General features: G+C 43.9%; 2 protein-coding genes across 3 annotated transcripts in view; one reads left to right on the top strand and one right to left on the bottom strand.

Moving 5' to 3' along the window:
• LOC117446331 (low-density lipoprotein receptor-related protein 1-like) overlaps positions 1 to 27,000 on the top strand; it is a 119,583-nt gene extending 92,583 nt beyond the window's left edge. The window contains exons 31-90 of one of the 2 annotated variants that reach the window (XM_071203148.1): positions 323 to 417; positions 518 to 667; positions 849 to 989; positions 1,207 to 1,332; positions 1,439 to 1,570; positions 1,870 to 2,004; positions 2,278 to 2,407; positions 2,527 to 2,653; positions 2,903 to 3,054; positions 3,157 to 3,281; positions 3,468 to 3,842; positions 7,781 to 7,970; positions 8,086 to 8,290; positions 8,459 to 8,651; positions 9,910 to 10,035; positions 10,477 to 10,605; positions 10,696 to 10,815; positions 10,905 to 11,018; positions 11,126 to 11,275; positions 11,520 to 11,642; positions 11,739 to 11,855; positions 12,193 to 12,321; positions 12,450 to 12,572; positions 12,693 to 12,833; positions 13,170 to 13,357; positions 13,450 to 13,633; positions 13,717 to 13,802; positions 13,899 to 14,018; positions 14,133 to 14,320; positions 14,628 to 14,833; positions 14,926 to 15,114; positions 15,201 to 15,349; positions 15,676 to 15,769; positions 15,864 to 15,980; positions 16,078 to 16,197; positions 16,837 to 16,959; positions 17,293 to 17,418; positions 17,499 to 17,615; positions 18,298 to 18,404; positions 18,494 to 18,626; positions 18,729 to 18,851; positions 18,963 to 19,085; positions 19,233 to 19,373; positions 19,467 to 19,604; positions 19,731 to 19,850; positions 20,010 to 20,275; positions 20,365 to 20,546; positions 20,632 to 20,738; positions 21,730 to 21,849; positions 22,004 to 22,180; positions 22,298 to 22,438; positions 22,528 to 22,701; positions 22,855 to 23,016; positions 23,160 to 23,343; positions 23,458 to 23,565; positions 23,675 to 23,748; positions 23,846 to 23,939; positions 24,079 to 24,117; positions 24,880 to 25,024; positions 25,116 to 27,000. In XM_071203148.1, coding sequence (XP_071059249.1) covers positions 323 to 417; positions 518 to 667; positions 849 to 989; positions 1,207 to 1,332; positions 1,439 to 1,570; positions 1,870 to 2,004; positions 2,278 to 2,407; positions 2,527 to 2,653; positions 2,903 to 3,054; positions 3,157 to 3,281; positions 3,468 to 3,842; positions 7,781 to 7,970; positions 8,086 to 8,290; positions 8,459 to 8,651; positions 9,910 to 10,035; positions 10,477 to 10,605; positions 10,696 to 10,815; positions 10,905 to 11,018; positions 11,126 to 11,275; positions 11,520 to 11,642; positions 11,739 to 11,855; positions 12,193 to 12,321; positions 12,450 to 12,572; positions 12,693 to 12,833; positions 13,170 to 13,357; positions 13,450 to 13,633; positions 13,717 to 13,802; positions 13,899 to 14,018; positions 14,133 to 14,320; positions 14,628 to 14,833; positions 14,926 to 15,114; positions 15,201 to 15,349; positions 15,676 to 15,769; positions 15,864 to 15,980; positions 16,078 to 16,197; positions 16,837 to 16,959; positions 17,293 to 17,418; positions 17,499 to 17,615; positions 18,298 to 18,404; positions 18,494 to 18,626; positions 18,729 to 18,851; positions 18,963 to 19,085; positions 19,233 to 19,373; positions 19,467 to 19,604; positions 19,731 to 19,850; positions 20,010 to 20,275; positions 20,365 to 20,546; positions 20,632 to 20,738; positions 21,730 to 21,849; positions 22,004 to 22,180; positions 22,298 to 22,438; positions 22,528 to 22,701; positions 22,855 to 23,016; positions 23,160 to 23,343; positions 23,458 to 23,565; positions 23,675 to 23,748; positions 23,846 to 23,939; positions 24,079 to 24,117; positions 24,880 to 25,024; positions 25,116 to 25,256 — 8,554 coding nt within the window. In that variant the 3' untranslated portion in view covers positions 25,257 to 27,000. The remainder of the gene's footprint in view (positions 1 to 322; positions 418 to 517; positions 668 to 848; positions 990 to 1,206; positions 1,333 to 1,438; positions 1,571 to 1,869; positions 2,005 to 2,277; positions 2,408 to 2,526; positions 2,654 to 2,902; positions 3,055 to 3,156; positions 3,282 to 3,467; positions 3,843 to 7,780; positions 7,971 to 8,085; positions 8,291 to 8,458; positions 8,652 to 9,909; positions 10,036 to 10,476; positions 10,606 to 10,695; positions 10,816 to 10,904; positions 11,019 to 11,125; positions 11,276 to 11,519; positions 11,643 to 11,738; positions 11,856 to 12,192; positions 12,322 to 12,449; positions 12,573 to 12,692; positions 12,834 to 13,169; positions 13,358 to 13,449; positions 13,634 to 13,716; positions 13,803 to 13,898; positions 14,019 to 14,132; positions 14,321 to 14,627; positions 14,834 to 14,925; positions 15,115 to 15,200; positions 15,350 to 15,675; positions 15,770 to 15,863; positions 15,981 to 16,077; positions 16,198 to 16,836; positions 16,960 to 17,292; positions 17,419 to 17,498; positions 17,616 to 18,297; positions 18,405 to 18,493; positions 18,627 to 18,728; positions 18,852 to 18,962; positions 19,086 to 19,232; positions 19,374 to 19,466; positions 19,605 to 19,730; positions 19,851 to 20,009; positions 20,276 to 20,364; positions 20,547 to 20,631; positions 20,739 to 21,729; positions 21,850 to 22,003; positions 22,181 to 22,297; positions 22,439 to 22,527; positions 22,702 to 22,854; positions 23,017 to 23,159; positions 23,344 to 23,457; positions 23,566 to 23,674; positions 23,749 to 23,845; positions 23,940 to 24,078; positions 24,118 to 24,879; positions 25,025 to 25,115) is intronic. The other variant, XM_034082491.2, reaches the window with a different exon arrangement.
• LOC117446332 (galanin receptor type 3-like) lies at positions 4,571 to 5,785 on the bottom strand. The gene has a single exon (XM_034082493.1). It carries the CDS (start codon positions 5,631 to 5,633, stop codon positions 4,617 to 4,619), a length of 1,017 nt encoding a protein of 338 aa, XP_033938384.1. The 5' UTR covers positions 5,634 to 5,785; the 3' UTR covers positions 4,571 to 4,616.
• Positions 27,001 to 27,003: the final 3 nt, after the last annotated feature.

Here is a 27,003-nt window from a genome sequence, read left to right as displayed (position 1 = left end):
TACATATGGAATATCTAAAGTTAAGACATGTGTGGAATGTGGGCTGTAAAAATATATTTACTTTATATTTTTAAATGGGGGAAAAAGAGGTGAAGTGGCTATGCTTCAGTGCGACAGGAAGTTCATGTCAACATATTGATTCCCTTAAATATTTGTTCAATAACAAAGCACTTGACCTTGTGCCATACACTGAGCACTGTGGATTGTATTGTGTGGCTTGTCAGTGTCATTATGTGGTCTTTTGATAATGTTTAGTCAATGAGCTAAAGAATGATATGCTGAAAATAAATCTTTAAAAAAAGCTCTCTATGGCCTCTTTCAGGAAACTATACTGGACAGATGGGGACAACATCAGCATAGCCAACACAGACGGCAGCAACCACAGCCTCCTCTTCACCAGCCAGAAAGGCCCTGTCGGTGAGGGCCATGATCAACCTCTTTGTGGGACTGCATGACAGACAGTGCGCCCTAGTGACGGGGCAAGCCATTACACATCAGCTCTGTCTTTGTTTTTCAGGCCTCTCTATTGACTTTGACACTGAGCAGCTGTACTGGATCAGCTCAGGAAACAGCACCATCAACCGCTGCAAACTGGACGGCTCTGGCCTGGAAATACTTGAGGGGGTGAAGGGCAAGCTGACCAAGGCTACTGCTCTTGCCATCATGGGTAAGCTTCCAGAACATACTAATTGTAGCCATAGATACTGTAGGAATAGCTTAGCAGTGACACAAGATAACAAGACTGTGTTGCAAGTGTATTTGTGTGCCTTTTAAAATATGGCTTCCCATAGTTAGGTGTGCTTCTCATGAAGAGTGTTGAGCATCCTGTTTTCTGTTGCATCCTTTAGGAGACAAGTTGTGGTGGGCCGACCAAGGAACTGACCAGATAGGAACCTGCGACAAGAAGGACGGCGGAACCTGGAAAATCCTGAGGAACAGCACGTCTCCCATGATGCACATGAAAATCTACAATGAAACTGTGCAGAAAGGTACAGGGAAAGAACTGCCACTCTTTTCTGAACCTTTGCATACATCTTTTTGTTAAAGAGTTAGAAAACTGTTTTTAAATCCAGGGTAAAAAGCATCTCATTGAAGTGTTGTTCTGCTTTTTGCATGTGGCCTGTTTATCTATGCCAAAGCACATCATGTCTCTAACTCCTCTTTGATTTGTTTTGTGTTTTTGTTCTCATGCTTTTGTGTTCCCAGGCAGCAATCTCTGCAGTAATAACAATGGAGACTGTTCCCAGCTGTGTCTCCCCACCTCCCCGACCACCAGAGCCTGCATGTGCACTGCAGGATACAGCCTGCGCACAGGGCAACAGTCTTGTGAGGGTACGTCACATTCATACACATGAATTTTTTCTTCTTTCGCCCAAATTTGGAAGTGATAGATGTCTGATGCAACTTCAAAACAATGAATTGTATTTGTCTGCTGTAGGTGTTGGCTCTTTCCTGCTGTACTCTGTGCATGAAGGCATACGTGGTATTCCTTTGGACCCGTCTGACAAGTCTGATGCCCTGGTACCGGTGTCGGGCACATCGCTTGCTGTGGGCATAGATTTCCATGCTGGTAAGACTTTTTTATAACATGTGTGTTTTTACTCAAACGCTTGATACAAATGAATTACCCCAGCATTTAAGCTGCTCCATGTATAACATCAACATAGACAAATATCAAGACACAATACATGAAAAACATTTAACGTAACAGCACAATCACTGAGAGAAAACATGCTCAAAGACCCTTTAGCGTGCACTTGATCTGGGATTTAGCTTTGCTGTGAGAATTGACTGATGCACAAAGGAGTGCTTCAGTCTGGCTTTATTGAGTATAGGATACGTTATGTAATGTTTGACCTGTTTCCACAGACAATGACACAATCTACTGGGTGGACATGGGCCTGAGCACCATTAGCAGGGCCAAGAGAGACCAGACCTGGAGAGAGGATGTGGTCACCAACGGCATCGGCAGGGTGGAGGGCATCGCTGTGGACTGGATAGCAGGTGAGGGACATACATTCTGAATCACACATACATACTGATAAATTGTGTTTCATTTTGCTGTCAGTGTTTCCATCATCCTTGCTTTTATGTTACCACCCAGTAGGAAGGGAGATTAATTTAACTGAGAAAACAAGAAAAGCCAAAATAAATAGAGAAACACCTGAACTGTAAAAAACTATTTTATTTCTAAGGTCAATAACAGTAACTTCTGAAGTGTCAGAAAGGAGTTCAAATAAGGTCAAAGGATCATTGTTTCTCCTCCATCCTCTACAGGAAACATCTACTGGACGGACCAAGGCTTTGATGTGATAGAGGTGGCCAGACTGAATGGCTCTTTCCGCTATGTGGTGATCTCCCAGGGCCTGGACAAGCCTCGTGCCATCACTGTCCACCCTGCGAAAGGGTGAGAGGAAACAACACTCCAATTAGCACTGTAGCTGTCTGTAGCTTCTGCTTCTCTAATCTCTCTCATTATTGATTACTGAGGAAGCTGTGCTTTGCTGTGTTTGTGTGTGTGTCTAGCTACCTGTTCTGGACAGAGTGGGGCCAGTACCCTCGTATTGAGCGGTCTCGTCTGGATGGCACGCAGAGGGCTGTTCTGGTCAACTCCAGTATCAGCTGGCCCAACGGCATCTCCGTTGACTATGAGGTGCAGTTTAACAGACCCATTCTTATATCACTATGTTACAGCGCAGACTAAGGCTGTCCCGCCGAAATAAATTCTAGTTGGCTTACACACAATTGTTTCCTTTAGTTAATCAGTTGTTTTAATCAAAAGATCAACATGAAACACAGTAAATATAATAAAAAAACGTAATATTGAGAGTGCAGCCCGAGTGCAGACAGCGGGCCCTGCATCCCAACATCACTGTAACCATTATCATCCGTGTGCATGTAGGAGAGTCTGCTGTACTGGTGTGATGCCAGGACGGACAAGATTGAACGCATTAACCTGGAGACGGGAGAGAACAGGGAAGTTGTGCTGGGCAACAACAACATGGACATGTTTTCTGTGTCTGTGTTTGAAAACTACATATACTGGAGTGACAGGTCAGATATTACACCCTCATTTGGATGTTATTTGCGAGCAATATTAGTCTTTAGTTTTAACATTTAAAAAAATGCTTAATTTCTGCTACTTTTTTGAACCAGGACACATGCTAATGGCTCCATAAAGAGGGGCAACAAGGACAACGCCACAGACTCTGTGTCTCTGAGGACTGGTATTGGAGTACAGCTCAAAGACATCAAAGTGTTCAACAGGGCCAGGCAGCAGGGTAAGCACTGATTTGAAAACATTGTCTGCTTTACAAGTGAAGAAATGAAACATTATAATATTTTTAATATTGTAATTAACTACCTCACTTCAATGTAATTTAAAATGTTTTCTATGACTGATTTTCAAGTTTGAGAAATGTAATTGTAGTTGATGATTATTTAAAAGATCTCATGTCTGTTTACAGGAACAAACGTGTGCAAAGATAAAAATGGCGGGTGCCAGCAGCTTTGTCTTTTCCGCGGCAACGGACAGCGGACCTGTGCCTGCGCTCATGGCATGCTGGCTGAAGATGGCTGCAGCTGCCGGGACTATGACGGCTACCTGCTTTACTCAGAGCGCACCATACTGAAGAGTGTCCACCTATCGGATGAAAACAACCTAAATGCACCCATTAAACCGTTTGAGGACCCGGAGCACATGAAGAATGTCATAGCACTTACGTTTGATTACAGAGGAGGTGGAGGAAAAGGAGCTAACCGTATATTCTTTAGTGACATCCACTTTGGCAACATCCAGCAGATCAGTGATGATGGATCTGACCGCAAGACTGTGGTAGAAAGTGAGTATTCACACATCTAACATTTGTGTAAACCTTTTTTTTTATCTTTTAAAAATAAACCTCCACTTAACTTTTATCCCATTTTATCTATATTTGAATCCCCCTCCCAAAGTTGACATTGTCCTGTCCTTTGGTTATACATTTTGTGTTGAATGTCAAAGAACCTTAGCTGTAAACATCAGACCCCCCACTGAGAACATCTTGTGGAAAAGAAAACGGCTGGAGCCCAAAATAGCCCCAGTGATCTAAACACAACCGGGAAGCTTTTCTTCTGAAGTTGTAGCCAAACTAGAAAACAAAATGAAAGCTTTGGGAACAAAGTGTAGCATAAACACTGTACAGATAGACCTTCATTCACCTTATCTCAGAAAAAAAACACCCATGTGCGCAGTTAATGTTTTACTGAAGTGTCTTTACTTTAAACCGTTTTACAAGGAATGCGTGATTCAGGATTGTGTCCCTGTAGAGCGGCCCCTCCCAGGGCTACCGGTTAGATTTCCTTGTTGTTGTTATTTGGTATTGCTATTTTGCCATTCAAGTATACTTTCCTCTGAGAGTATGATTGTGTCCATTCTTTTCATTTAGGCAAGGCAAGGCAAGTTTATTTATATAGCACTTTTCAACACAAGGCAATTCAAAGTGCTTTACAAAAAAAAAAGATGTTTAAAAATGTAGGTTTTTTTTAAAAAAGCAACTCCGTTTGTAATTACTGTTTACAGTTATTCCCGGTTGTGAGGACTTTCCCAGTGTTTGTGTGTTAGCTGTTCAGTTTTGTCAGGCAGCAGCCATAGTCACAGAAACATTGGCCCTTTGTCCTCCCCTCTTGAACAGCCTCAGTAAGTCTTTTCTGAATTTTTGGGACATCAGTACATACAGGATGGGGTTCATCACTGTAGAGGAGGTAGCCATGAGGCGGGAAAATACAGTGAAGGGGCCATTACGTGGAGAGGCACCAGTGGCCCCTGAGCTTTTATCCGCCAATAAGGCCAGCGTCAGGCCATATGACGGCAGCCAGCACAGGGTGAAGGCCAGTACCAGCATGGCCGACGTCTGAGTCACTCTGCTCTGGTAGCGCTCTACTTGAGGGGCCCTTCCTGCATGCTGCATCCCCCACAGAAATATGAAGATGCTGCCGTAAGCCACCGCGATGGTAACCAGTGGAAGCAAGAAGGCCACGAGGAAGTGAAACAATCCATAGATCAGCTGGTCTTTGTGGGTCTGGAAAGCAAAGCAAGCGAGGCCATCAGGTGTTCGACGTGGGGTCCCCACAGAGCGAAATACCAGCTGGGGGGTGGCCAGGCAGCACGCCAGCACCCAGAGGAGCGCAGCTGCTATAGACACCCTGCATGGGGAGAGGAGGCTGAAGGCTCTGGCAGGCCGCACCACAGTCAGATAGCGAGACACAGCCAGCAGGGCCAGTGTGAAGGCGCTGGCTGAGGAGCAGGCAGAGCCAAGGAAGCCCGTCAGACGACACATAAAGTCTCCAAACGGCCATTGCTGCATGGCTACAGCAGCAGTGTGGAAGGGAAGCATGGAGAGCAGGAGCAGGTCTGCTGCGCTCAGAGCCAGCAGGAGGGCGTCAGTTCCGGTTCCTGTCATGGAGCTTTGAGGGGGCCGTGCTCCCATCCCACTTCTCCGCCTTCCACACAAGATCACTATCACCAATGTGTGACCGCTAACTCCCAGCAGCAGAATAAGTACATCTAATATCGGGACCAGGACCCGCTCCACATTCCCCAGCGAGGTGTCACTGCTGTTCCCGAGCAGATCCTCTGAACCCGTAGAGTTCATCCTGTCTTCAGTTATGGAGACGTCTTTCAGTCATACTGCCACTGTTGTCCCTTGGTTGGGTTGAATATTATCAAGCAGGTCATAAAACTACAGATAATACGTGTGGGAATGATGAATCATGCGATGAGCCAATAACAGTTTACTTAATAACAGCGTATTGCTTTCCCAACGACTTCTTCAAATGTTCATGGTAAAAATTAACCAATACAAGTACTGAAGGTGGATGTAATATATATATATATATATATATATATATATAAATACATACATACACAAACTACATTGATTTATGTCCCTAACGTTATGAAAATGAAACTCCTTTTAAAATACATTCAGCAAATGTCAGTTTGTTAAAGCTGCTTCCATTGTGCTGTGTGTGAACCAGGCTACTCCAGTCCTCGCAATCAGCCCCACCTATGATTGGCCGGGGGCGGTAAAGTGAGTGAAATAAACTCAGTCAGACCCCTCCATTAAAGTCAAGAAACTCCTGATTTCTTAGCTGTTCCTCTCTTGTTACGAGCATCCAAGTGTTGAGAGCTTGCCGGCATCAGTTCTGTGATTTCCTGTCACCTCAGAGCAGTCGGCTACTCCACATGACATCTCAATTAGGCCTGGGCTCAGCGATCCACAATCAGCCGCAATCCTGCCTCCGTGGAGCAGATCTCCTGAGAAAGACAACTTTAGCGGAGAAGCAAACATGAGGCGACAGTCAGGCAGGATGAAGCAGAGTAGGCAGCAGGTGAACTATGGACTGATTATCAGAGCAGGCCAGAGATAGGCTGGCCTGGCTCTCTGGGGGAGGGCCTAACGGGGCCAGACATTGTTTCCCAGGGTCCACTGTGTTTGTTCATTTTCTGAAAGAATCTATACATTTTCTCCAAGTGTGCCTTCACACACATATATAAGGAAAACACACACGTATGGTACATAAACAGGGTGACAGTGATTTAGTGTTTGCATTCAGACATCTGGGTAATTATTGACTGCAGGTCAGCAAACACTGAAGTGCTATCATACCTACTGCAGATAACTGCAATAAAGAACTATCAGTCAGTTTAACCAGCTGAGCTCAAGAGCTGTAAATTCAGCTCATCTGTTTTATCGTCAACAACAAGCGAACATGTACAGGGACGCAGATAGGCTCGGGTCAACAATGTGGAGATAAACAGAGCTCGAAAGCAAGAATTTGAGTAGAGAGTGCTGTCGACTAGAGATTTACAATTCATTAACAGCACAGAGGAAAGAGGAAATAAGGGCGAATGGATTTCATGTTGCTCCTCATCGATTTGAGGGGAATTGATTTATGACCATTGGAAGCAGAAGGCGGTTGTTTTTGCCTAGCGTGCCTTCGCTTGGCTCTCCTCTTCCTTTGCCTCATTCACAGGCTCATAGCATGAGCCAGTCAAATGTTGATTCATGTTAGCCGCGTTGCGCTGGAGATGTTGAGGTGTAGTGTTAAGTGTCCCACCTGGTGGTGAACCGCGCTGAAAGAGAGTGGTCATACCCAGCCCTGCAAAGGCCCGCTCTTATCATTAGTCCCGTCCAATGGCAGTAACAAGAAGGCTGCTAATAACAATTATTTATCCTCGGAGTTTTCTGATTTGTCTTTTCAAGTGTATACTTTTCTCAAACACACTTTACCAGTGGACCAGCTGCTGTCTGTCTGCCTCTGCATAACTTTGTTGATGTGTAATTATATCTTGGCTGACTGTTGCCTGTCCTCTGGCCTGTGTGCAGGCAAGGAGCTCTGAACCTCTTACTCAATTCAAGGCTGTGGGGCAGAAACGAGGACTTGTTATTTCTCATCTGTTGATGAGGTAGTGCGATGGAAAGTAATACGCTAGACGGCAACTGTTATTGTGACCTTTTTAGTGAGCTATTTGCTGGATAAAAGCCTCAAATCACACTGTGTTCTTGGTCATTAATACCAAGCTGTCATGTCCATAGCCCTGACTCTGTGCTGTCCCTCAGCAGTCTGCCAACACTGAACTGCTGCCAGACAGTCCACATTTGGCCTTTTAACATAGAACGCGCTTCTTTTCCTTTCCCTCTTTTCTCTTCTGCCTTCTCCCTCTTTGTGGTTCTTTTTCTTCTTTCTTCTCCACACTACTCTCTGTATTCATCTCTATTGCTTGATTATTTTTCAGATATTGGCTCTGTGGAGGGCTTGGCGTATCACAGGGGTTGGGATATGCTGTACTGGACCAGCTACACTACCTCAACCATCACCCGGCACACCGTGGACCAGAGCAGCTGGGGTGCCGTTGAGAGGCACAGCGTGGTCACCATGTCAGGCGATGACCACCCGAGAGCCTTTGTCCTTGATGAGTGTCAGAGGTTAGAGAGATTACATTAACTCACATCACACCTCCTTGCAATAAAAACGATTCCTTAAGTAAGTCCAAAAGTGAACATGAACACTACTGATAGTTTTGTTATCTCTCTCCTGCAGCCTCATGTTTTGGACCAACTGGAATGAGCAGTCTCCCAGTATCATGCGTGCCACACTGTCCGGTTCCAATGTCCTTGTGATCATTGGGAATGACATACGAACCCCTAACGGCCTGGCCATAGACCACCGCGCTGAAAAACTGTATTTCTCCGATGCCACACTAGACAAAATAGAGCGCTGCGAGTATGACGGCACTCGCCGCTATGTGAGTGACATACACAGTAAAACACTTTGTAATTATATGAGGCTGTGCAAAGGAAAGCTTTCTCTACAGTAGGATTGTATTTTGGGGTTGTTTATACTTTCAGGTTTGTTACAAGGCTTTCCTTTCCTGAATGTATAATGTGAGGTGATGGCTGCATGACCCCTGCAGGTGGTGTTGAAGAATGAGCCGGTGCATCCGTTCGGCCTGGCTGTGTACGGTGACTACATCTTCTGGACGGACTGGGTGAGGAGGGCCGTGCTCCGGGCTGACAAATACACAGGAGGAGACATGAAGGTGCTGCGTGCCGACATACCTCAGCAGCCAATGGGCATCGTCGCTGTGGCCAACAACACCAACAGCTGTAAGTGTTTACACAGTGCGGGATTCAGCGGTTTGTGTGTGTGTCATTAATAATATAAACTGTGGAGTGAAGGTGTGACAGATTGATTGAAGTACATATTGTGAAGGACTGGGTGTTAAGATTGAAAGCCTACTGTATGTGCACATTTTGAAAAGAATGACTATTTAATTAATTAATTAAAATACCCAAAGGTACTTCCTTGCATTGGTACAAAAATAAAAGTCCATCATAAAAAATATTAATAAAGATGATTTAAAAAAGTTTCAATCCAACAATTAACGAAACAAACACACATTTCAATCTTTAGCAAAAGCTCTGTTAGTTGACATTAAGTTCATGCCATCTCATTTTGCATTAACATGCAACTAAACATGTTTAAAGAGAGTGTATAAACACCAATTGTTTACATCATGATAAATCAAGATACCATTTATTGTTAGAATTTAGGTAATATCTTAAAATTGCATTCCAGCACAGATTATTATTCCTATCACGGTTATTATGTCATGACAAATTCATCTAAAAAACTAAAAAGTTGAATTTAGGCATTTTTTATGAAGCGAATGTTGTACTTTGAACAAACGCACATACTAACAAATAAAAAAGATGTATTTCTACTCACAGAAAGATGTTAATAATGTGACAGAAATAATCTAGTAGTAACTGCAACAGATGTAGATGAAGCGCGCGCTGAATTGCAGTTTTTAACTCAAATCCAAACTTATCCTTCCCATCTTGTTCTACGTCTGCTATTGTCTGTATCCCTATACATCAATGCAGCCCTGTATTGTTTTTCTTCTCCCTCAAGTTGCCTCATTCAGTAAACTCTCACGCTCCAATGCCCACGGCGACCATACAAGCGGAGAGCCTGTGGTAATAGCTGCAAATCCCATTTAGATTGAGTCACATTGAATTATACATTCAGGGGAGGCAGAGCCATCGCCACATTCATGCAGGCCGATCTGTCTGATGATGTGGATGCACATGTGGGGGGGGGGAGGATGGATGGGGCAAAGTTTAGCCTACACACTGTGTGTGTGTGTGTGTGTGTGTGTGTGTGTGTGTGTGTGTGTGTGTGTGTGTGTGTGTGTGTGTGTGTGTGTGTGTGTGTGTGTGTGTGTGTGTGTGTGTGTGTGTGTGTGTGTGTGTGTGTGTGTGTGTGTGTGTGTGTGTGTGTGTGTGTGTGTGTGTGTGTGTGTGTGTGTGCGCGCAGGTTTGTGTGGTTAACGTTCCCTTTACTTTCATCATCTCTGCATAGGTGAATTTTCTATGTGCCGTGTTAACAACGGAGGATGCCAAGACTTGTGTTTGCTGACCTCTGAGGGAAGAGTCAACTGCAGTTGCCGTGGTGACAGGAAGCTTTTGGAAGACAACACCTGCATAGGTAATGAACTAAAAGTTTAGCTTAGGATGCCAGAGCAATGGTGCCATATAAAGTTATAACCTTATTATAGTTATTACAGTTTAGTCAATAGTTATTTTACTTTTCAAAACAATTGAATGATGATCATGATTGTTTACTAAGTATTAGGATGCTATATTCAATGTTATTATATCATTAGTTTGTGTTAATGATTAGTTTGTGTCATTAAGTTTGTGTTAATGCTGACAAAATAATTTGTGAAGCTTTAAGAAATTGTTAGCAAAACATTTAAAACACAACATTTATACATATATCAAGTATTTACCCTTGTTTTTTTTTAACTAACTATCATTTTGATATTTATTAATGATTCTTATGATAGAGTGTTGCATACCATTTATTTATATTGTGCATGTTCACATGATCAAATACAAAGTACATGTTTCTGTTTATTTCTCACAGCCCTTAACACTACATGTAACAACCTTGATGAGTTTGAGTGTGGAAATGGAGATTGTATTAACTACACGCTGACTTGTGATGGCATGGCCCACTGCAAAGACAAGTCTGATGAGAAACAGTCCTACTGTGGTAAGTGGAAGCTTTCTCTTAGTCAAAACATTTTCAACTATATTTGTGTTGTTGACATTTGTAATGTATCATTGCGTGTCTGGTTCTCAGCCAACCGGGTGTGCAAGAAGGGTTACAGACGCTGTGTAAACAGCCGCTGTGTGGGGCACAGCTCCTGGTGCAACGGGCAGGACGACTGCGGGGACAATTCTGACGAAGTCTTCTGTAACGGTGAGTCCAGTCTCCAGATTAAAGGAGTTCTTACGGTCAAATTACATTTTCAATTTATAAACATTGTCTCATGTTTTTGTGTTTGTCAGCCACACTGTGCACAGTCGATCAAGTTCAGTGCAGAAGTGGAAGCTGCATCTCCAACTCCAGCAAGTGTAACCAGAAAGTGGACTGTCAAGATGCCAGTGATGAGATGAACTGCAGTAAGTCAAAATAATCCGATTCATTCAGTAAAGTAAATGTTGTATAAAATGGCTAACACTTTCTACTTGCCTACAGTAAAAAAATATTGCTGCTGTTTTTTTTCAAGCTGCTACGGACTGCTCCAGCTACTTCCATCTTGGAGTGAAGGGAGTGACATTTCAGAAATGCGAGTTCACCACACTGTGCTATTCCTCTTCATGGATGTGTGACGGAGCTAATGACTGTGGAGACTTCTCAGATGAAAGGAATTGCCCAGGTATTCTACTTGCATATTTTCAACAAAAAAAATCCACAGATGGATCAGAGCGAGATATCCATTTTGGATTGTTCCAAGTGGAACACAAACAGCACATGTTTTCATCCATTAAATTGTAGTTCGGGAGAACGTTCTCCTTAAAAATCGTTGCAGTGTTCAAATGTGTTTCCTGTTTTTCTTCTCATTCTGGCTCCAATCCTAATATATTTTCTCCTCTGACTTGCCAATTCTCTGTCACTGGTAGGGAGCAAGAAAACCAAGTGTCCAACGCATTTCTTCACATGTCCTAGTGGACGTTGTATCCCTTTGAGCTGGACCTGCGATAAGGAGAATGACTGTGAGAACGGTGCAGACGAGGCTAACTGTGGTAAGTTTAGATACCAGAGCCCCAAACAAGCTAAATTGCAACAGACTGTTTTGGCACTTGTATTTAGTTCTTTATACATTCTTTCTGGACCTCTAGATAAGTTCTGCTCAGCCACTCAGTTTGAGTGTGGGAACCATCGCTGCATTCCCAACCGCTGGGTGTGTGATGGAGCCGACGACTGTGGAGACAGCAGTGACGAGGACAGCAAGTGCAGTGAGTGTTGGACACAAATCATTAATGAATATATATACAAGAAACATTAACATTAATATATTAAGCACACAAGGTATATTGACATCAGTGGGTTCTGTGGAAAAAATACAGTTGAACATGCATAACATTATTAGACTATTATTGTGATAATATTTAGATTTGAGCTTAAATTCATCTGGTGACTACTGCACAATAATCAAGTGTAATATGGACTAAAATATTAGCATGTAGGCAACACATTTTAGGTTTTCGTCATAGCTTAAAAACAAATGTTATTTGGGATTATACAGTTTTCACGAAACAAAATCTCATTTTAAATAATCTATTTCCATCCCAGAAACCAAAACCTGCAGTCCTGAGGCGTTCCAATGTCCTGGATCACACATGTGTATCCCTCAGCGTTGGAAGTGTGACGGAGACAAAGACTGTCCTGATGGGGCTGACGAGAGCGTGAAAGCCGGATGTGGTGAGTGCAGGCTGGGGTTGGATTTGGTCAAAATAAGAACTCATAGAGGCAAAGAAAGACATACATCTGTACTGCACATGGAGGGGTGCATTTACCTCATTCACTCACCAAATATGTATATGTCTCAGTGTTCAACGACACGTGCAGCAGCAACGAGTTCATGTGCCAGAACCGACAGTGTATCCCCAAGCACTTTGTGTGCGACCATGACAACGACTGCAGCGATGGCTCAGATGAGTCCCAGGAGTGTGGTGAGTGAAACCATGACCTCTTATTCCTGATGGGCAGATTTTAAAAACCCTCTGCTCCTCCTCCTCCTCCTCCTCCCTTTTAACAATGGGTTCAACCCTCTGTGCTTTTTTTTGCTGCAGAATATCCGACATGTAGACCCAGCGAGTTCCGCTGTGCCAACGGACGCTGCCTCATCCAGAGTTCATGGGAGTGTGACGGAGACTTTGACTGCCATGACCACTCTGATGAAGCCCCCAAGAACCCACACTGCAACGGCCCAGGTTAATTTCACACACGCACTCCAGAAGAAATTGTTCTTTAATTTACATTATTTTATATCTATTAGATTAATCAGGACGTTAATAAACACCTGTGTGATATGGACAATGTGGACAAGCAACATGAAAGCATTAACAGCAGATCAAAAGTAAAGTAAGAAACCATGGATAAGGCCCATCCATCATAAGAACATGTTATTGCACATACAATACAAAAAAACATATTTGGCTATTTCAAAGCACTCTCAAGAGCTGTGACTAAATGTTGAGAATCTGAAATGATAGTAGCTGCTGGTTCACATTTTGTTTCTGATTTCCTATCTTTCTTACCTTTCACAGAGAAGAAATGCAACGACACTGCATACGCTTGCAACAATGGGAACTGTATCAATGAGACATTGCTCTGTGACCATAAGGACGACTGTGGCGATGGCTCCGATGAGCTGAACTGTTTCGTTAACGAGTGCCTGAACAGCAAACTGAGCGGCTGCTCCCAGCTCTGTGAAGACCTTAAAATAGGCTTTAAGGTAACAGGCAAACACTGAGCAAATCTGACTTTAGCTCTCCACTAACAGCATGCTCTGTTGCTTTACCTGCTTTGCTCTTTGCCCCCTCACAGTGTCGATGCCATCCTGGCTTCCGTCTGAAAGATGACGGGAAGACTTGTGTCGACATCGATGAGTGCACAACCACCTATCCCTGCACGCAGCGCTGCATCAACACACACGGCAGCTTCCACTGTCTGTGTGTGGAGGGTTTCCAGCTTAGCCCTGAAAACCCCACCATATGCAAATCCACCTCTGGTAAGAAACAAGACAAGTTTAATAACATTCAGGAAGCGTTTTGGATCAATCTAATCGCATATGATGTCTCCCCCTCCCTGCAGAGGAAGAACCCTTCCTGATATTTGCCAACCGCTACTATCTGAGGAGGCTCAATTTAGACGGCTCCAACTACACACTTCTCAAACAGGTGAGACTTTCAGATAAAGCTTATGGAGGGCTTAGAAATCCTGCAGACGGGGGTTTATCTCTGGCCCAGACTGATGCAGCTCCTGTGCTTTGACAGGGCTTGAACAATGCTGTGGCTCTGGATTTCGACGTTCGCGAGGAGAGGATTTATTGGACAGATGTGACCACCCAGGGCAGCATGATCCGGCGCATGCACATCAACGGCAGTGACGTACAGGTCAGTGTGGAGAACGGACATAATGGCAGCATATAAAAAGGAATTCATTCATTTTGCATGACTGTGCTGTAAAAACCAAGGAAAATGAATCAAGAATCCGTGCTCATTTGTCAGGTCCTTCATCGCACATCGCTAAGTAACCCAGACGGTCTGGCAGTGGATTGGGTCGGGGGAAACCTGTACTGGTGTGATAAGGGACGGGACACAATTGAGGTGTCAAAGCTGAACGGAGCGTACCGGACAGTTCTGGTCAACAGCGGCCTGAGAGAGCCCCGCGCTGTGGCTGTGGACGTGCGCTATGGGTAAGAGCGAGACAACTTTAAAAGATCTGGGTCAAAAAGCAGCAGCAAAGATTTCTGTGAGCAGGGAATATGTATTTCATTGGTGCACTTAACTATCACAATCAATTAATGTACTCCTGAGTTAACCAACTTAATCAGTTGTTAGCGACAGTACATGTATATTATGTATATTTAAACACTTGTGCGATTTTGCAAGTGGTTTGAAATTCAATGTTTTAGTTAACAAACATGAGATGTCTGGAACGTGGTGTTAAATTCTGATTTGTAATGACCAATATCCTAAACTAATTCAGAGTATCCCTGACAGGTACCTGTACTGGTCAGACTGGGGAGACACACCCCACATAGGAAGGATCGGGATGGATGGCTCCAACAGGAGTGCCATTATAGAGGATAAGATCACATGGCCCAATGGCCTCACACTGGACTTTATTAATGACCGCATCTACTGGGCTGATGCTCGGGAGGACTACATCGCATTTGCCAGTCTGGATGGGTCCAACAGACACACAGGTAACACACACATAAACTAATTTAAAGTGTGTTGGTGTCATATTAAAGTTGTTGTTACTAACGTACTTGTCTTTCTACCTTTGCTTCTGTAGTTCTAGTTCAGGATATTCCCCACATCTTTGCTATGACTCTTTTTGAGGAGTACATCTACTGGACAGACTGGGAGACAAAGTCCATCAACAGATGTCATAAAACTCTGGGAATCAACAAGACCGTCCTGATCAGCACCTTACACAGACCGATGGACGTCCACATTTACCACCCGTACCGCCAGCCTGAAGGTAAAACCAAGTTGCTCGTCATTCACAACAACATGTAAATCTTAATCTATGTCTTGTCTGATGAATCTACGTTGCTTGTTCTTTAGTGGTCGGCCACCCCTGCCAAGATAACAACGGAGGCTGCAGTAACCTGTGTCTGATCTCACCTGGAGGGGGCTACAAGTGTGCCTGCCCCACCAACTTTTACCTAGCAGCCGATGGCAAACAGTGCTTGTCTAACTGCACCGCAAGTCAGGTAAGCTAGCTTTACCGGCACACATGTAAATATATTTAATATGTATATATGACCACATTTTATTAATTTCTTATTTTAAAAGTTACTGAACTGTATATCATTTCTGTGCTGTCCTGTTTTTCAATCTTACCCTGTTGCTGTTTAAACAACTGAATTTCCCCACGGGGATTAATAAAGGACCATCTTGTCTTATCTTAGCTAGAGGCTATTGGTTTAACCGGTATTAACTCATTATTCACTTTTTTTATACTGATTTCTTTACAGTACATTTTTTCCAACATAAATAACTTGAAAACCATTTTCTTTTCCTTTTCTGTCCCTTCAAGTTTGTTTGCAAAAATGACAAGTGCATTCCCTTCTGGTGGAAGTGTGACACTGAGGATGACTGCGGGGACCGCTCAGACGAGCCTGCAGACTGCCGTGAGTGATGATTCCAGTATGACTACAATGATAGCGGTGGTTGTTGCAGTTTTGTTTGGTCTGCTTAATAATATGCTATGTTTTCTGCCCATAGCTGAGTTTAAGTGCCGACCGGGCCAGTTCCAGTGTGGGACGGGCATCTGCACCAACCCGGCCTACATCTGTGACGGGGACAATGACTGCCAAGATAACTCTGATGAGGCCAATTGCGGTACACACCTTCATAAACTTACATAATATAATTGTTTTACTTGTGTTTAACTATAATAACCCATATCATTTTGGGTTTGTTGTCTCTCTCTTTCCAGACATCCATGTGTGCCTGCCAAGTCAGTTTAAATGTACCCACCCCAGTCGCTGCATCCCGGGCATCTTCCGGTGCAACGGACAGGACAACTGTGGAGAGGGAGAGGATGAGAAGGACTGTGGTGAGTCTCATTGTCCTTTTACTTCCCTTTGGCCTCTGTTATTTGTATTCTTTTGCCAGGCTGGTGGGAATGCCTGCCAATCGTGATTTTGGTCCAGTGTGTCTGTTTGTCAGTTTATCCATAATGGTCCAAAAAGTGATCTATAGAAATGGAAGCTTAAACATAACATTGTCCCCGCTGTAGGAAATCTACTTTTTATAGTCACCTCTTTGACTTTTTGTCTTTTGCCTACATAGGCCACAGTTATACATACTGTATCTCAACATTCTAATGAGCAGATAAATAGCTGAACACTGAAATTGCTGAACACATCCATTTTGACCTTTCCTTTAGCAATACCCTTAGGCCAAATGATGTTGCATAATGTAATTGCCATGACATTTTCTGAGCACATTCATCCTCCACAGAGGGAGATGACATGAAGTGTTCTGCCAAGCCATCCTGGTCAAAATTAAAATTGTAACAGCTTTAACTGCAAGGCTGCAAGAAGAATAGAAAAATAACCGTGTTATTATGTAACACACATGGCAGCCTCACGGGGCCACTTGCAGAACTAGCATTGCAGTCATTTGTATTTGGAAAATGTGTGTTGAGGTAGCAGTTTCTCTGTATTTAAGGGAGTTTCTATTTGTTGTGCAGCGGAAGTGACGTGTGCCCCCAACCAGTTCCAGTGTGCCATCACCAAGCGCTGTATCCCACGGGTGTGGGTGTGTGACAGGGACAACGACTGCGTGGACGGATCTGATGAGCCCGCCAACTGCAGTAAGCCGCCACTCGTATTCTATTCTCTTCTCTTCACAGCAAGAACACGGTCTTCTAATACTTCCTGACTGATAATATTGATTGGAGGCTCTTGATTTCAGAAAACAATTCAAATATAGAGAATATTTCAGGTGCTATTTGAGTTTAAAATAAGAAACCACAGCCACAAAGATTATTTAGAGATTCATTATTAAGTTAGCCATTATTGAAGCTTAAGAATAACATTTCATCTATTTGTTATCTGTTAATTCTGTAACAGAAACAGAGGGACTAAGCCTTTATTCCCATGTCTAGTGTCACCGTGTCTAATCCATTAAACCATTTCTATTGCAGCTCAGATGACATGTGGTGTGGATGAGTTCCGCTGTAAGGACTCGGGGCGCTGCATCCCGGCCCGCTGGAAGTGTGACGGAGAGGATGACTGTGGAGACGCCTCGGATGAACCCAAAGAAGAGTGTGGTAAGGACAGGGTGAACGATGGGGGAAGGAAGTCAGTTACAGGGCCATGCTCGTACTAATCATGTCTGTTTGGTGCTCAGATGAGCGTACATGTGAGCCATACCAGTTCCGCTGTAAAAACAACCGCTGTGTGCCTGGCCGGTGGCAATGCGACTACGACAACGACTGTGGGGACAACTCTGATGAAGACAAGTGTGGTAGGTTCCCCTCTGTATTTTACTTTGCTCCTCACTCACATAGCCACAACCACAGTTCATCACAGTCTGCATGAAAGCAATTATTTATAACATGATATCAGATGCAATGAGTTTTAGTTAGCAATGTATCACCTTTCACTGTGTGTGTGTCTGTTATAATTACTCGACTACACGCATGGTTGAGACTTTGATTTCCATTTTTGCATTAATAAGTTCTGTGGCCATTTGCACACCTCACGTCATTTCATGTCTATTTTGCATTTCACACTGGCCTGTTGATGTGAGCCAGAGGTAGGTGTTTTCACAGTTTCAGCTCAACCATACACAATCTTAGCTACCCAGTCTTTCGTGTGCCCCCCCCCCCCAGCCTGTCTTTCGTTCTGTGATCCTTTTCCTTCCTTTTCAATCCCTACTGCTCCTCTAGCTCTTCCACAACATACCGCGTAGAGAATGTTGCGCCATCCCCACCTGCACCCCATGAGTTATTACTGTCATATGAATTATCAGCCTTATAATATTCATGTACGTCAGACTCTCGACAGAGCCTCCTTTTCGGCTTTTTCCCTCCTTTCTCTTCCTCTTTTTCCTTCCCTAACGCCTCTCTTTGCTACTCGCCTTTCCTCTCCATTCCTGCTCAATCATTCACTCTCTGTCTTCTAAGCTGCTTTCTCTCTATCCTCAGTGCCTCGTAAGTGTTCGGAAAGCGAGTTCTCATGCACAAATGGCCGCTGCATTGCCGGCCGCTGGAAGTGTGATGGAGACCACGACTGTGCTGACGGTTCAGATGAGGTATCCCTCAACCATATTACTCCTTTATTCTGCTTTGAACATCGACACACCAAAGGCACTTACAAGAATCATGCTTTGGTTTGTTACAGAATGGCTGTGATGTGAAGTGTGACAGTGATCAGTTCCAGTGCAAAAACGGCCATTGCATAGCCATCCGCTGGCGCTGCGATGCTGATGTTGACTGTTTGGATGGCAGCGATGAGGAGAAATGTGACACTGGAGGTAAGGAAGACACTTGCTGTATCTCCTGGATGCTTGTGTGTCAGCAGCGGATGTTCTGTGTTATTCATTCCTCGGTCCTGTTCTCTCACCGCCGTGTTTCAGTGGGTCGACACTGCCCCCTGGACGAGTTCCAGTGCAACAACACCCTTTGTAAACCCCTGGGCTGGAAGTGTGACGGCGAGGACGACTGTGGAGACAACTCGGATGAGAATCCAGAGGAGTGTGGTAATAATCTCTGTTCACAGTCAACAGTGTTCTTAAACAAATGACCCGGTTGATACCCTTCCTCAAAGCAATCCCTCTCTTTCTTAATGTTTTTCCCCTTCTGTCCCTTAGTTAAATTCCAGTGCCCGCCCAGAAGGCAGTTCCGCTGTCATAATGATCGCGTGTGTCTACCTTTATCAAAACGCTGTGATACTGTCAACAACTGTGGGGACAACAGCGATGAAGTCAACTGCCGTGAGTTTGTTTATTCTTTTCTATGTCATGTTTTAAAGAGACTATAAACTGTAAAGTGAAATAAACAACTCAGGAAAGCATTGTATGCTAACTGCTCTGTGATTATATATCCTTTATTGGGATCTAACCTCTCTGTCACTCCTCCAGCATCGACTCCTTCCAGACCAGTGTGTCAGAAAGACGAGTTCCAGTGCTCTAGTGGTCTCTGCATCAGCTCTGTCCTGCGCTGCAACTACTTCAATGACTGCGAGGACTACGGTTCTGATGAAATCAACTGCAATAAGAAAGGTGTGTTGTGTCTCAGTATAAATGTCTTAATAAAGTGGTGGTTGTCCTTCTTGTCTTGTCTTATACCACCTGTTCCTGTTCCTGTGCCTGCAGACACGGTGCTGAATGACTGCCGCAGTAACAGGACAGTGTGTGGAGATGGAGATGAAGCTCATTGCGTGGTGAACGGCACCGACTCTTTCTGCTCCTGCAAACCAGGCTTCCAGTCCATTGGACGTAACCGCTGTGAAGGTACAGTTTTCCTTCACATACTCTACGTGTTTCAAATATGTATGTGTTATCACATGTTGCGGTGGCAATGTGCTCTTAAAACGACTTGTTGTAATGTGCTTCATGTGGCCTTGGGGCGTTTCACAGATAAGAACGAGTGCAAGCAGTTTGGTGTGTGTTCCCACATATGCAACAACACTAAGGGTTCCCACAAGTGTATCTGCCACAAACACTTTGCCAGAATCAATGACACCTGCAAGGCTGATGGTGAGTGCTTCCCCCTCTAATAGACACTTCGTCTTCCAAGTTGATGTACTATATACCATAAAACCCTGAATTCCAGTGCTTTTTCTCGCATCTCTTCAATCTACTACAATATCTGTTGGTTATTTTCCCGGCCTGACATGACTTTTTGTGCATTCCCAGCTCCGAGACAAGTGCTCTACATCGCTGACGACAGCGAGATCCGCAGCCTGGACCCTTCCATGCCAAACTGGCGCTATGAGCAGGTCTTCCAGGGCGATGCCAACGTGCGCATTGATGCCATGGACCTGCATGTCAAGTCAAACTGCATTTACTGGACAAACTGGCACACAGGGCGGATTTCCTCCTATGATTTGCCTTCTTCCTCCTCCTCCCCAAATAGCAACCGTAACCGACGCCAAAGTGAGTCGAGGGTCACAAACGTGGAGGTGAGTGTGTACAGTATTTATGTGCTTGAACCTAGGTGTGTGTCCAACGATGGAGGTTCTGAGTACTGTTTCTGTGTGTCGGTGGTCAGATCCCGGATCTGAAGATGCCCCGTGGCATTGCTGTGGACTGGGTGGCAGGGAACTTATACTGGACTGACTCTGGCAGAGACGTCATCGAGGTGGCCCAGATAAGTGGAGGACGCCACCGCAAAACGCTCATCTCCGGCATGATCGATGAGCCTTACGCCATTGTGGTCGACCCCCAGAGAGGGTGAGCGGATAACGAGAATGCAAAAGCAAAAGTATTTAATAGATAACAGCACTAATAAATTGAGCTTTCACATTTCTTTCATTAGGAAAATGTACTGGGCCGACTGGGGGAATCATCCCAAGATTGAAACGGCGGCAATGGACGGAACAATGAGGGAGACGCTGGTGGAAGAAAACATCCAGTGGCCAACTGGTAAAACATGCAAACACACATTCTCCACTCGAGGTTACAAATGTGATTTAGTGCGTTCAATTAAAAGTTGTAGCTCCTTTACACTACTCATATAATTGATCATTTAAAAATGATAAAATAAAACAATGAATATAAAAATATTTGTATACATACCTACAGAGACTTTGGTTTATAGTGGGAATGCAGGCAGTGCAAACGGCAGTGCTCTGTGTGGAAAACCAGCTTAACTGAAATGTATTTTAATGGTGGGTGCGGAGGATGAATTATCTAATGCAGTGTTTCTCAAACTTTTTCATACCAAGGACACACTCGCGGACCACCTAACTCCACAAATATCTAAAAACACATCGTTTTTTACAAATCGCCTGAAAATGGTACAAACAAGTGGCCACATGTGTGATGAAGGTGTTTATCTGGGCTATATCATGCAATCGAAAGTGAAACTTAAACTCGCTGCATTGCGGAGATATTCCCGCGAGAGTGCGGAAAACTTAAATTAATTAATTAATTTCAAATGTGACCAATATACTCACGGACCACTAGGGGGCGCTCACGGACCACCAGTGGTCCGCGGACCACACTTTGAGAAGCACTGATCTAATGGTAAATGGTAAATGGACTGTACTTATATAGCGCTTTATCCAGTCTTTACGACCCCTCAAAGCGCTTTTACATACTACATGTCATTCACCCATTCACACCCATTCATACAGAGCAGTACCACTTGCTCTAGGACCTAACATTCACACACCGTTGGCCATCGGGAGCAACTCAGGGTTAAGTATCTTGCCCAAGGATACATCGACATGTTGGCTGCACGGGCTGGGATCGAACACACAACCTTCTGGTGGAAAGACGACCACACTCCCTCGCAGCCACAGTCGCCCTCATCTAATGTATACTATTTAGTTTTATACTAAATGCAAAGTGTACATATGTTTCAATTCTAATCTTTCTGTTTTTTATTATACTACTCTCTCTTATCTTAAAGGTCTAGCGGTGGACTACTTCAACGAACGTCTGTTCTGGGCTGATGCTAAACTCTCGTTGATCTGCAGTGTGAGGCTGAATGGCAGCGATGTGGTTGTGGCTGTGAACGGCAATAAGAACAGTTGAGTGGCACATTCTGTAATCCATACCAATTGTGTTTTTGTATCCATGTGTCAGTTGCATTTTCCATTTGGGATGAAAATGCAAGAATGGACATTTTAGCAGGTATGCTGTCTGTGAATCTTCCATAACATGTCTCCTCTGTTCCTTCACAGTGCTCCATCACCCCTTCAGCATCGATATCTTTGAGGACTACATCTATGGCGTCACCTACAGCAACAACTACGTCTTCAGAGTGAATAAGTTTGGCAAAGGCCCCATTGAGAACCTGACAACTGGAATGAACCACGCCACAGATATAGCTTTGTACCACCGCTACAAGCAACCTGAGGGTGAGTGGAAAAAGACACAACCCTTTACATCAGCAACTCTCAATAAAAGACAGAGAAGACAGGAGGACTAAAGCAGTTAGTAAGTTGTTTAATACAGATGTTCTCTCTTTTTGGCAGTGCCTAATCCCTGCGACAGGAAGAAATGTGAATGGCTGTGTCTGTTGAGCCCCAGCGGACCAGTCTGCATCTGTCCCAACGGACGCACGCTGGACAACGGCACATGTGTGGAGCTGCCCACTCCCACCCTGTCTCCTATCTGTAAGTAAACACACACTCCCAAATACAAACGTATACACACACTGGGATCTGAACTCATTCTGTATGACTGAAAAACATCACCCATGCAGCTCCTCCCAGTGGCCCCTGCTTGGTCCAGTGTCTGAACGGTGGCAGCTGTACCCTGAATGCCCACAAGCAGCCCAAATGTCGCTGCCAGCCTAACTATGGAGGAGAAAGATGTGAGATAGACCAGTGCAGCGACTTCTGCAAGAATGGAGGCACATGCACACCTTCCCCAACAGGTAAGATATTGACATTGCAATCTGGTTTTGCCATATTATGTTATCTATTTTTTTTTTGTGCATCGTAAATAAAAATAATATAGGCTAAAATAGGGCTTTGTAGGTGTTATGTCTCTGTTGGCACGGTAGTGTAACAATACTTTGCTTCCTCAGGTTCTCCTACCTGTCGGTGCCTGAAAGGCTTTACAGGGCCAAACTGTAACCTGCACACCTGTAGGGATTACTGCAACAATGGAGGCAACTGTACAGTTAGTGCCGGAAACCAGCCGACCTGCAGCTGCCCAACTGACTTCCTGGGTGACCAGTGCCAGTACAGTGAGTGCTCCTACTATCTAGCAGACATGCAAGTTTAACAATGTTCAAATACTTTTGATGCAAATGGAGTCGCTCTAATGGATTATCATGTGGCTGCTTGGCATTGCACTTACATGTTTGCGTGTGTGTGTGTGTGTGAGCAGGAAGCTGTGAGGGCCACTGCCTGAACAAAGGCACATGTCTTCAGAGTGAAAGTGGCTCCAAACTGTGCCGCTGTCTGCCTCAGTACAGTGGCAGCACATGTGAGGTGGACAGGTGTCACTATTGTCGCGACGGTGATTGTATCCCCAGCAACGGGTTTACATCTACAGGAGACTTCACGTGCCGGTAATACACATTCTCTACTCAACACAAACAGACACGCACACAAACAAACCTACATGTGCAAAGCTGTCTAGTTCTTCTTCATTGCTACTCACAATGTGTGTCTGTCTTCTTCAGCTGCACAGATGGAAGAGTCCAGCCCAGCTGTTACACATGTGATACAAATGAGTACTGTGCTAATGGACAGTGCTCTATAAACACCATCACACGCCTACCAGAGTGCAGGTGAGGAGCGGCGTTTTCACTCATAAATGTCATTAATTGATTGTGAAAATATCCAATGTATGATTGCATGCATGCATATCTCACTTTGAGTGTGTGTTTGTGTGTGTAGATGTTCACCTGGGTGGGCGGGGCATCGCTGTGAGTCCATATCCAGCAGTGACAGTTCCTCAGGTTCAGGTGGACGTACGTATACACTCCCTTGACATCATTAATATAATTTCACGGAATGAGATAACATCCTCAATGCACGGTTCTTATGTTTGTTTGTTTGTGTTTGTAGGCACAGCCTCCATAGTGATACCCGTGCTGCTGCTGTTGCTACTGGTTCTGCTGGCTGCAGGAACGTTGTTCTGGTATAGAAGAAGGATGAGAGGGTGAGTAACGTTTTCATTCAAAAGAAGAGACAGTAGAAACCTCTTTTTGCCTTTAAATTATCTCGTTCTTCCTTTCTCTCCCTTCTTTGGTCTGCCCTCTCCCTCTCCTCTCTGTAATGGCATCTCCTCTGCTCCTCAGGTCTAGTCGGCTCAGCAAAACCGGCTCCAGACGCTTGCGGTAACGGTTGCCAGGGTTTCACTTTCCTTCCATTTCCTCATTCAGTTCTGCTGCATCCTGAAGCTCTCTCTCTCTCTCTCTGCCTCTCTTGTACTCATACATCTTGGTTTGCTGTGCAGTGTCTGGTCCTGTGGTAGATGTTGTGCCATTCTCTCAGATGTGAATGGGAGCTGTAGTTCATCCCTCTCCTACAGTATCTCCTTTTGAATGCCCTCTTCAGACTGGCTCAATGTCAGATCTATTGAAAAGATGCATTGAATAGATCTGTCCATGCACTAGCCAGTGCTGTAGATCTGTCATACTGTTGTCCATCATATTTTGCCATATTGTACTTACTGTACTGTGCTGTGGTTTGTATTGTGGTTTTGTCTCTCATATTGAGAGCTGGACAGTGTGTCAGCATTCTATAAAGCTCGGATTGGAAAATGTGAATCTAGCATGTACTTACAGTTAGAGACCAAAGATAATGCCGGTATTCGTAGCATACTTTGGGGGATCTATTGTGGTCCTAAAAATAGTGTGTACATAAACAATCCTGTATCCAGGTCCTCTGAGTCTGGATCTGTCATGGGCTACATGAATGCTGAGTTTGTGTCGGCGCCTGTGCTGTGGCTTAGTTCCCTCAGCCTGGATGGTGGTGGGAGTCATGTGATGCCTCGTCCCTCCCCTTATTATGTGGCTGTTCCCCCGCTTGCACTGTTAAGGCTTTAAAAACCTTCAATAAGAAAAGATATATGACTGTGCTTTTAATATTTTGCGTAGGGCTAAGGGCTTCCAGCACCAAAGGATGACAAACGGAGCAATGAATGTTGAAATTGGAAACCCCGCCTATAAGATCTACGAGGGCGAGCCAGAAGACGATGCTGGGGAGCTGCTAGACGCAGACTTCACGCTGGACCCAGACAAGGTAGAGAGAAATACCACACACATGTATTTATATGCATATGTTGTAGTCTCTATTTATAATATCTAATGCATGATGTTTTGCCTTTTTCCAGCCCACCAACTTCACAAACCCAGTATATGCCACTCTGTACATGGGAGCACACAACAGCCGCAACTCTCTGGCCAGCACAGACGAGAAGAAGGAGTTGCTATCACGTGGAGATGAGGAGCCCCTTGTGGACCCCCTGACATAAACTGTCCATTGGCCTGGATCACGCTATTCCAAACAAACCCTTCTTCTTACCTTTTAAAGAAAAACAAAACAAAACAAAAAAATCGATAAAAAGTGTGAGAGAAAATTGACAAAAAGTGTGAACACTGTATACAATGTACAAAAATGAAGGACTACTTTTGTATGTGATTGCAGTATTATATTTTGTTCTTTTGAGATTCCTCTGGTCAAAAATGAATAACATTTTCTATGAGAGATTTTTAATTTACACTTTGTCCCTTACCCTTTACCTAAATAGCCACTACCTCTGTGCAAAATGAAATGGAAACAAGAAAATCAAAAGAAAAGATGCTATCATTGGAGCAATTTTAATTTTTTATTTTTGTATGAATTGTATAGAAAAGAAAAAACATTGTTCCATGTCACCAGTGCCAACTGTTTGTTGTTTGTGTTGACTTTGAGTGGGAAAGGCAAAACTCAAAGTTCTCTACATCGGTACATATGTTGTCTTGCTAGAGTTTTTTAGCAAGATTGTGTGAGACAGATTTGTGATCGCACCGTTTGTGTATAGCACATGTCAAATGTCAATACCAGATGGCAACTACAGTGTTTCCACATATTTTCTTCTCTGAGAACAATGTCCATGAAATGATTGTGTTCTTCCTTGCACAGAATCCATATGCTACGGTATAGCGTATACTGTTGGCTTTAAGATGTAAAACAGTTAGTTTTTATCACATTTTATGACAGCTGGAGCTCATGTGTTGCTCTAGCGCGAGATCGAGAGGCGTTTGGTGTGTGCTTATGGAGATGGACAGTGAGGAAGTTGGTAATGGTTTGAACATTCCAGACAACGGTGGGTGGAGATTACAGATGTAAAGGGGTGGTATGAATGAAGGCCTTCTTGGGTGGGCAGTTTGCTGTGCTTATGACAGGGGGGCCTTAGCAGAAACAAGACTGATGGACTGTGTCATTTCTGCACCATTTAGTTGTGTCACAAGGCTCTTCCTTTAAAAGGAAAGGGAGTCTGCAATTATGGTAAAATCGAGATGGGTCTTGTTTGTCTTTTTATTTCTCCAGTCCATTTTTTCTTTGGTGTAAAGACTAGATGACATCAATCTGGCTAGTTGATTTATCTTTTTACCTTTAGAGGATCAAGGTCTGTAGGTTCACAGCTTTTGTAATGACTCAGTTTTAAGTGCATTGTGTTCATTTGGTCTTTCTAATCTCTCACTCCTCTGTGCCCGGCTGCTGCTAATGCTACCATTCTGGTCTCTCTGACACGTCCTTACGCTCAGCCTGTCTCAAAATGCTGCTTTCTGTCAGAGATGTGTCAGCCATATCTTTATGCATGTGGAAATTAACATCAATCTTTAATGTAACTACAATAACAACCTTTTACTTTGCTTACCTGTCAGCAAGCGATATGTTATGCTGTTGTATATGTTTTGCCTTTAATAGAGAGAAGTACAATCATTTTACCTAAAGAACATTTTTGCAAAATCATACATGCATTTTCAGAATGTTTTTGATTAGTCCTTGTTTGTTTTTTTAATGAGAAATGACACATAGCTTTTATAGTACACAATGCATGGAGGCTCAGACTTTCTTCTGGAAAGAGAATAATGTTTAATTTTTGTTGGAGTACTTTACAAACTAAATAACAGATATTGTTATAAATAAAAGTTAAAAAATTGTACAGAAAACAAGCAATTGGGTTTTTGTTTTCACAACATACTGATATATTAAAGAATGCTTTGATGAGACAG

Source organism: Pseudochaenichthys georgianus, chromosome 5 (genome assembly GCF_902827115.2).
Source record: "Pseudochaenichthys georgianus chromosome 5, fPseGeo1.2, whole genome shotgun sequence".
Taxonomy (NCBI): domain Eukaryota; kingdom Metazoa; phylum Chordata; class Actinopteri; order Perciformes; family Channichthyidae; genus Pseudochaenichthys; species Pseudochaenichthys georgianus.
The sequence above is the reverse complement of the archived record's forward strand: the minus strand, read 5'-3'. Positions and strand labels throughout refer to the sequence as shown.

Bases quoted from the DNA above. Each gene is read 5' to 3' on its own strand.
- LOC117446332 (XM_034082493.1), bottom strand. From the start codon at position 5,633: ATGAACTCTACGGGTTCAGAGGATCTGCTCGGGAACAGCAGTGACACC.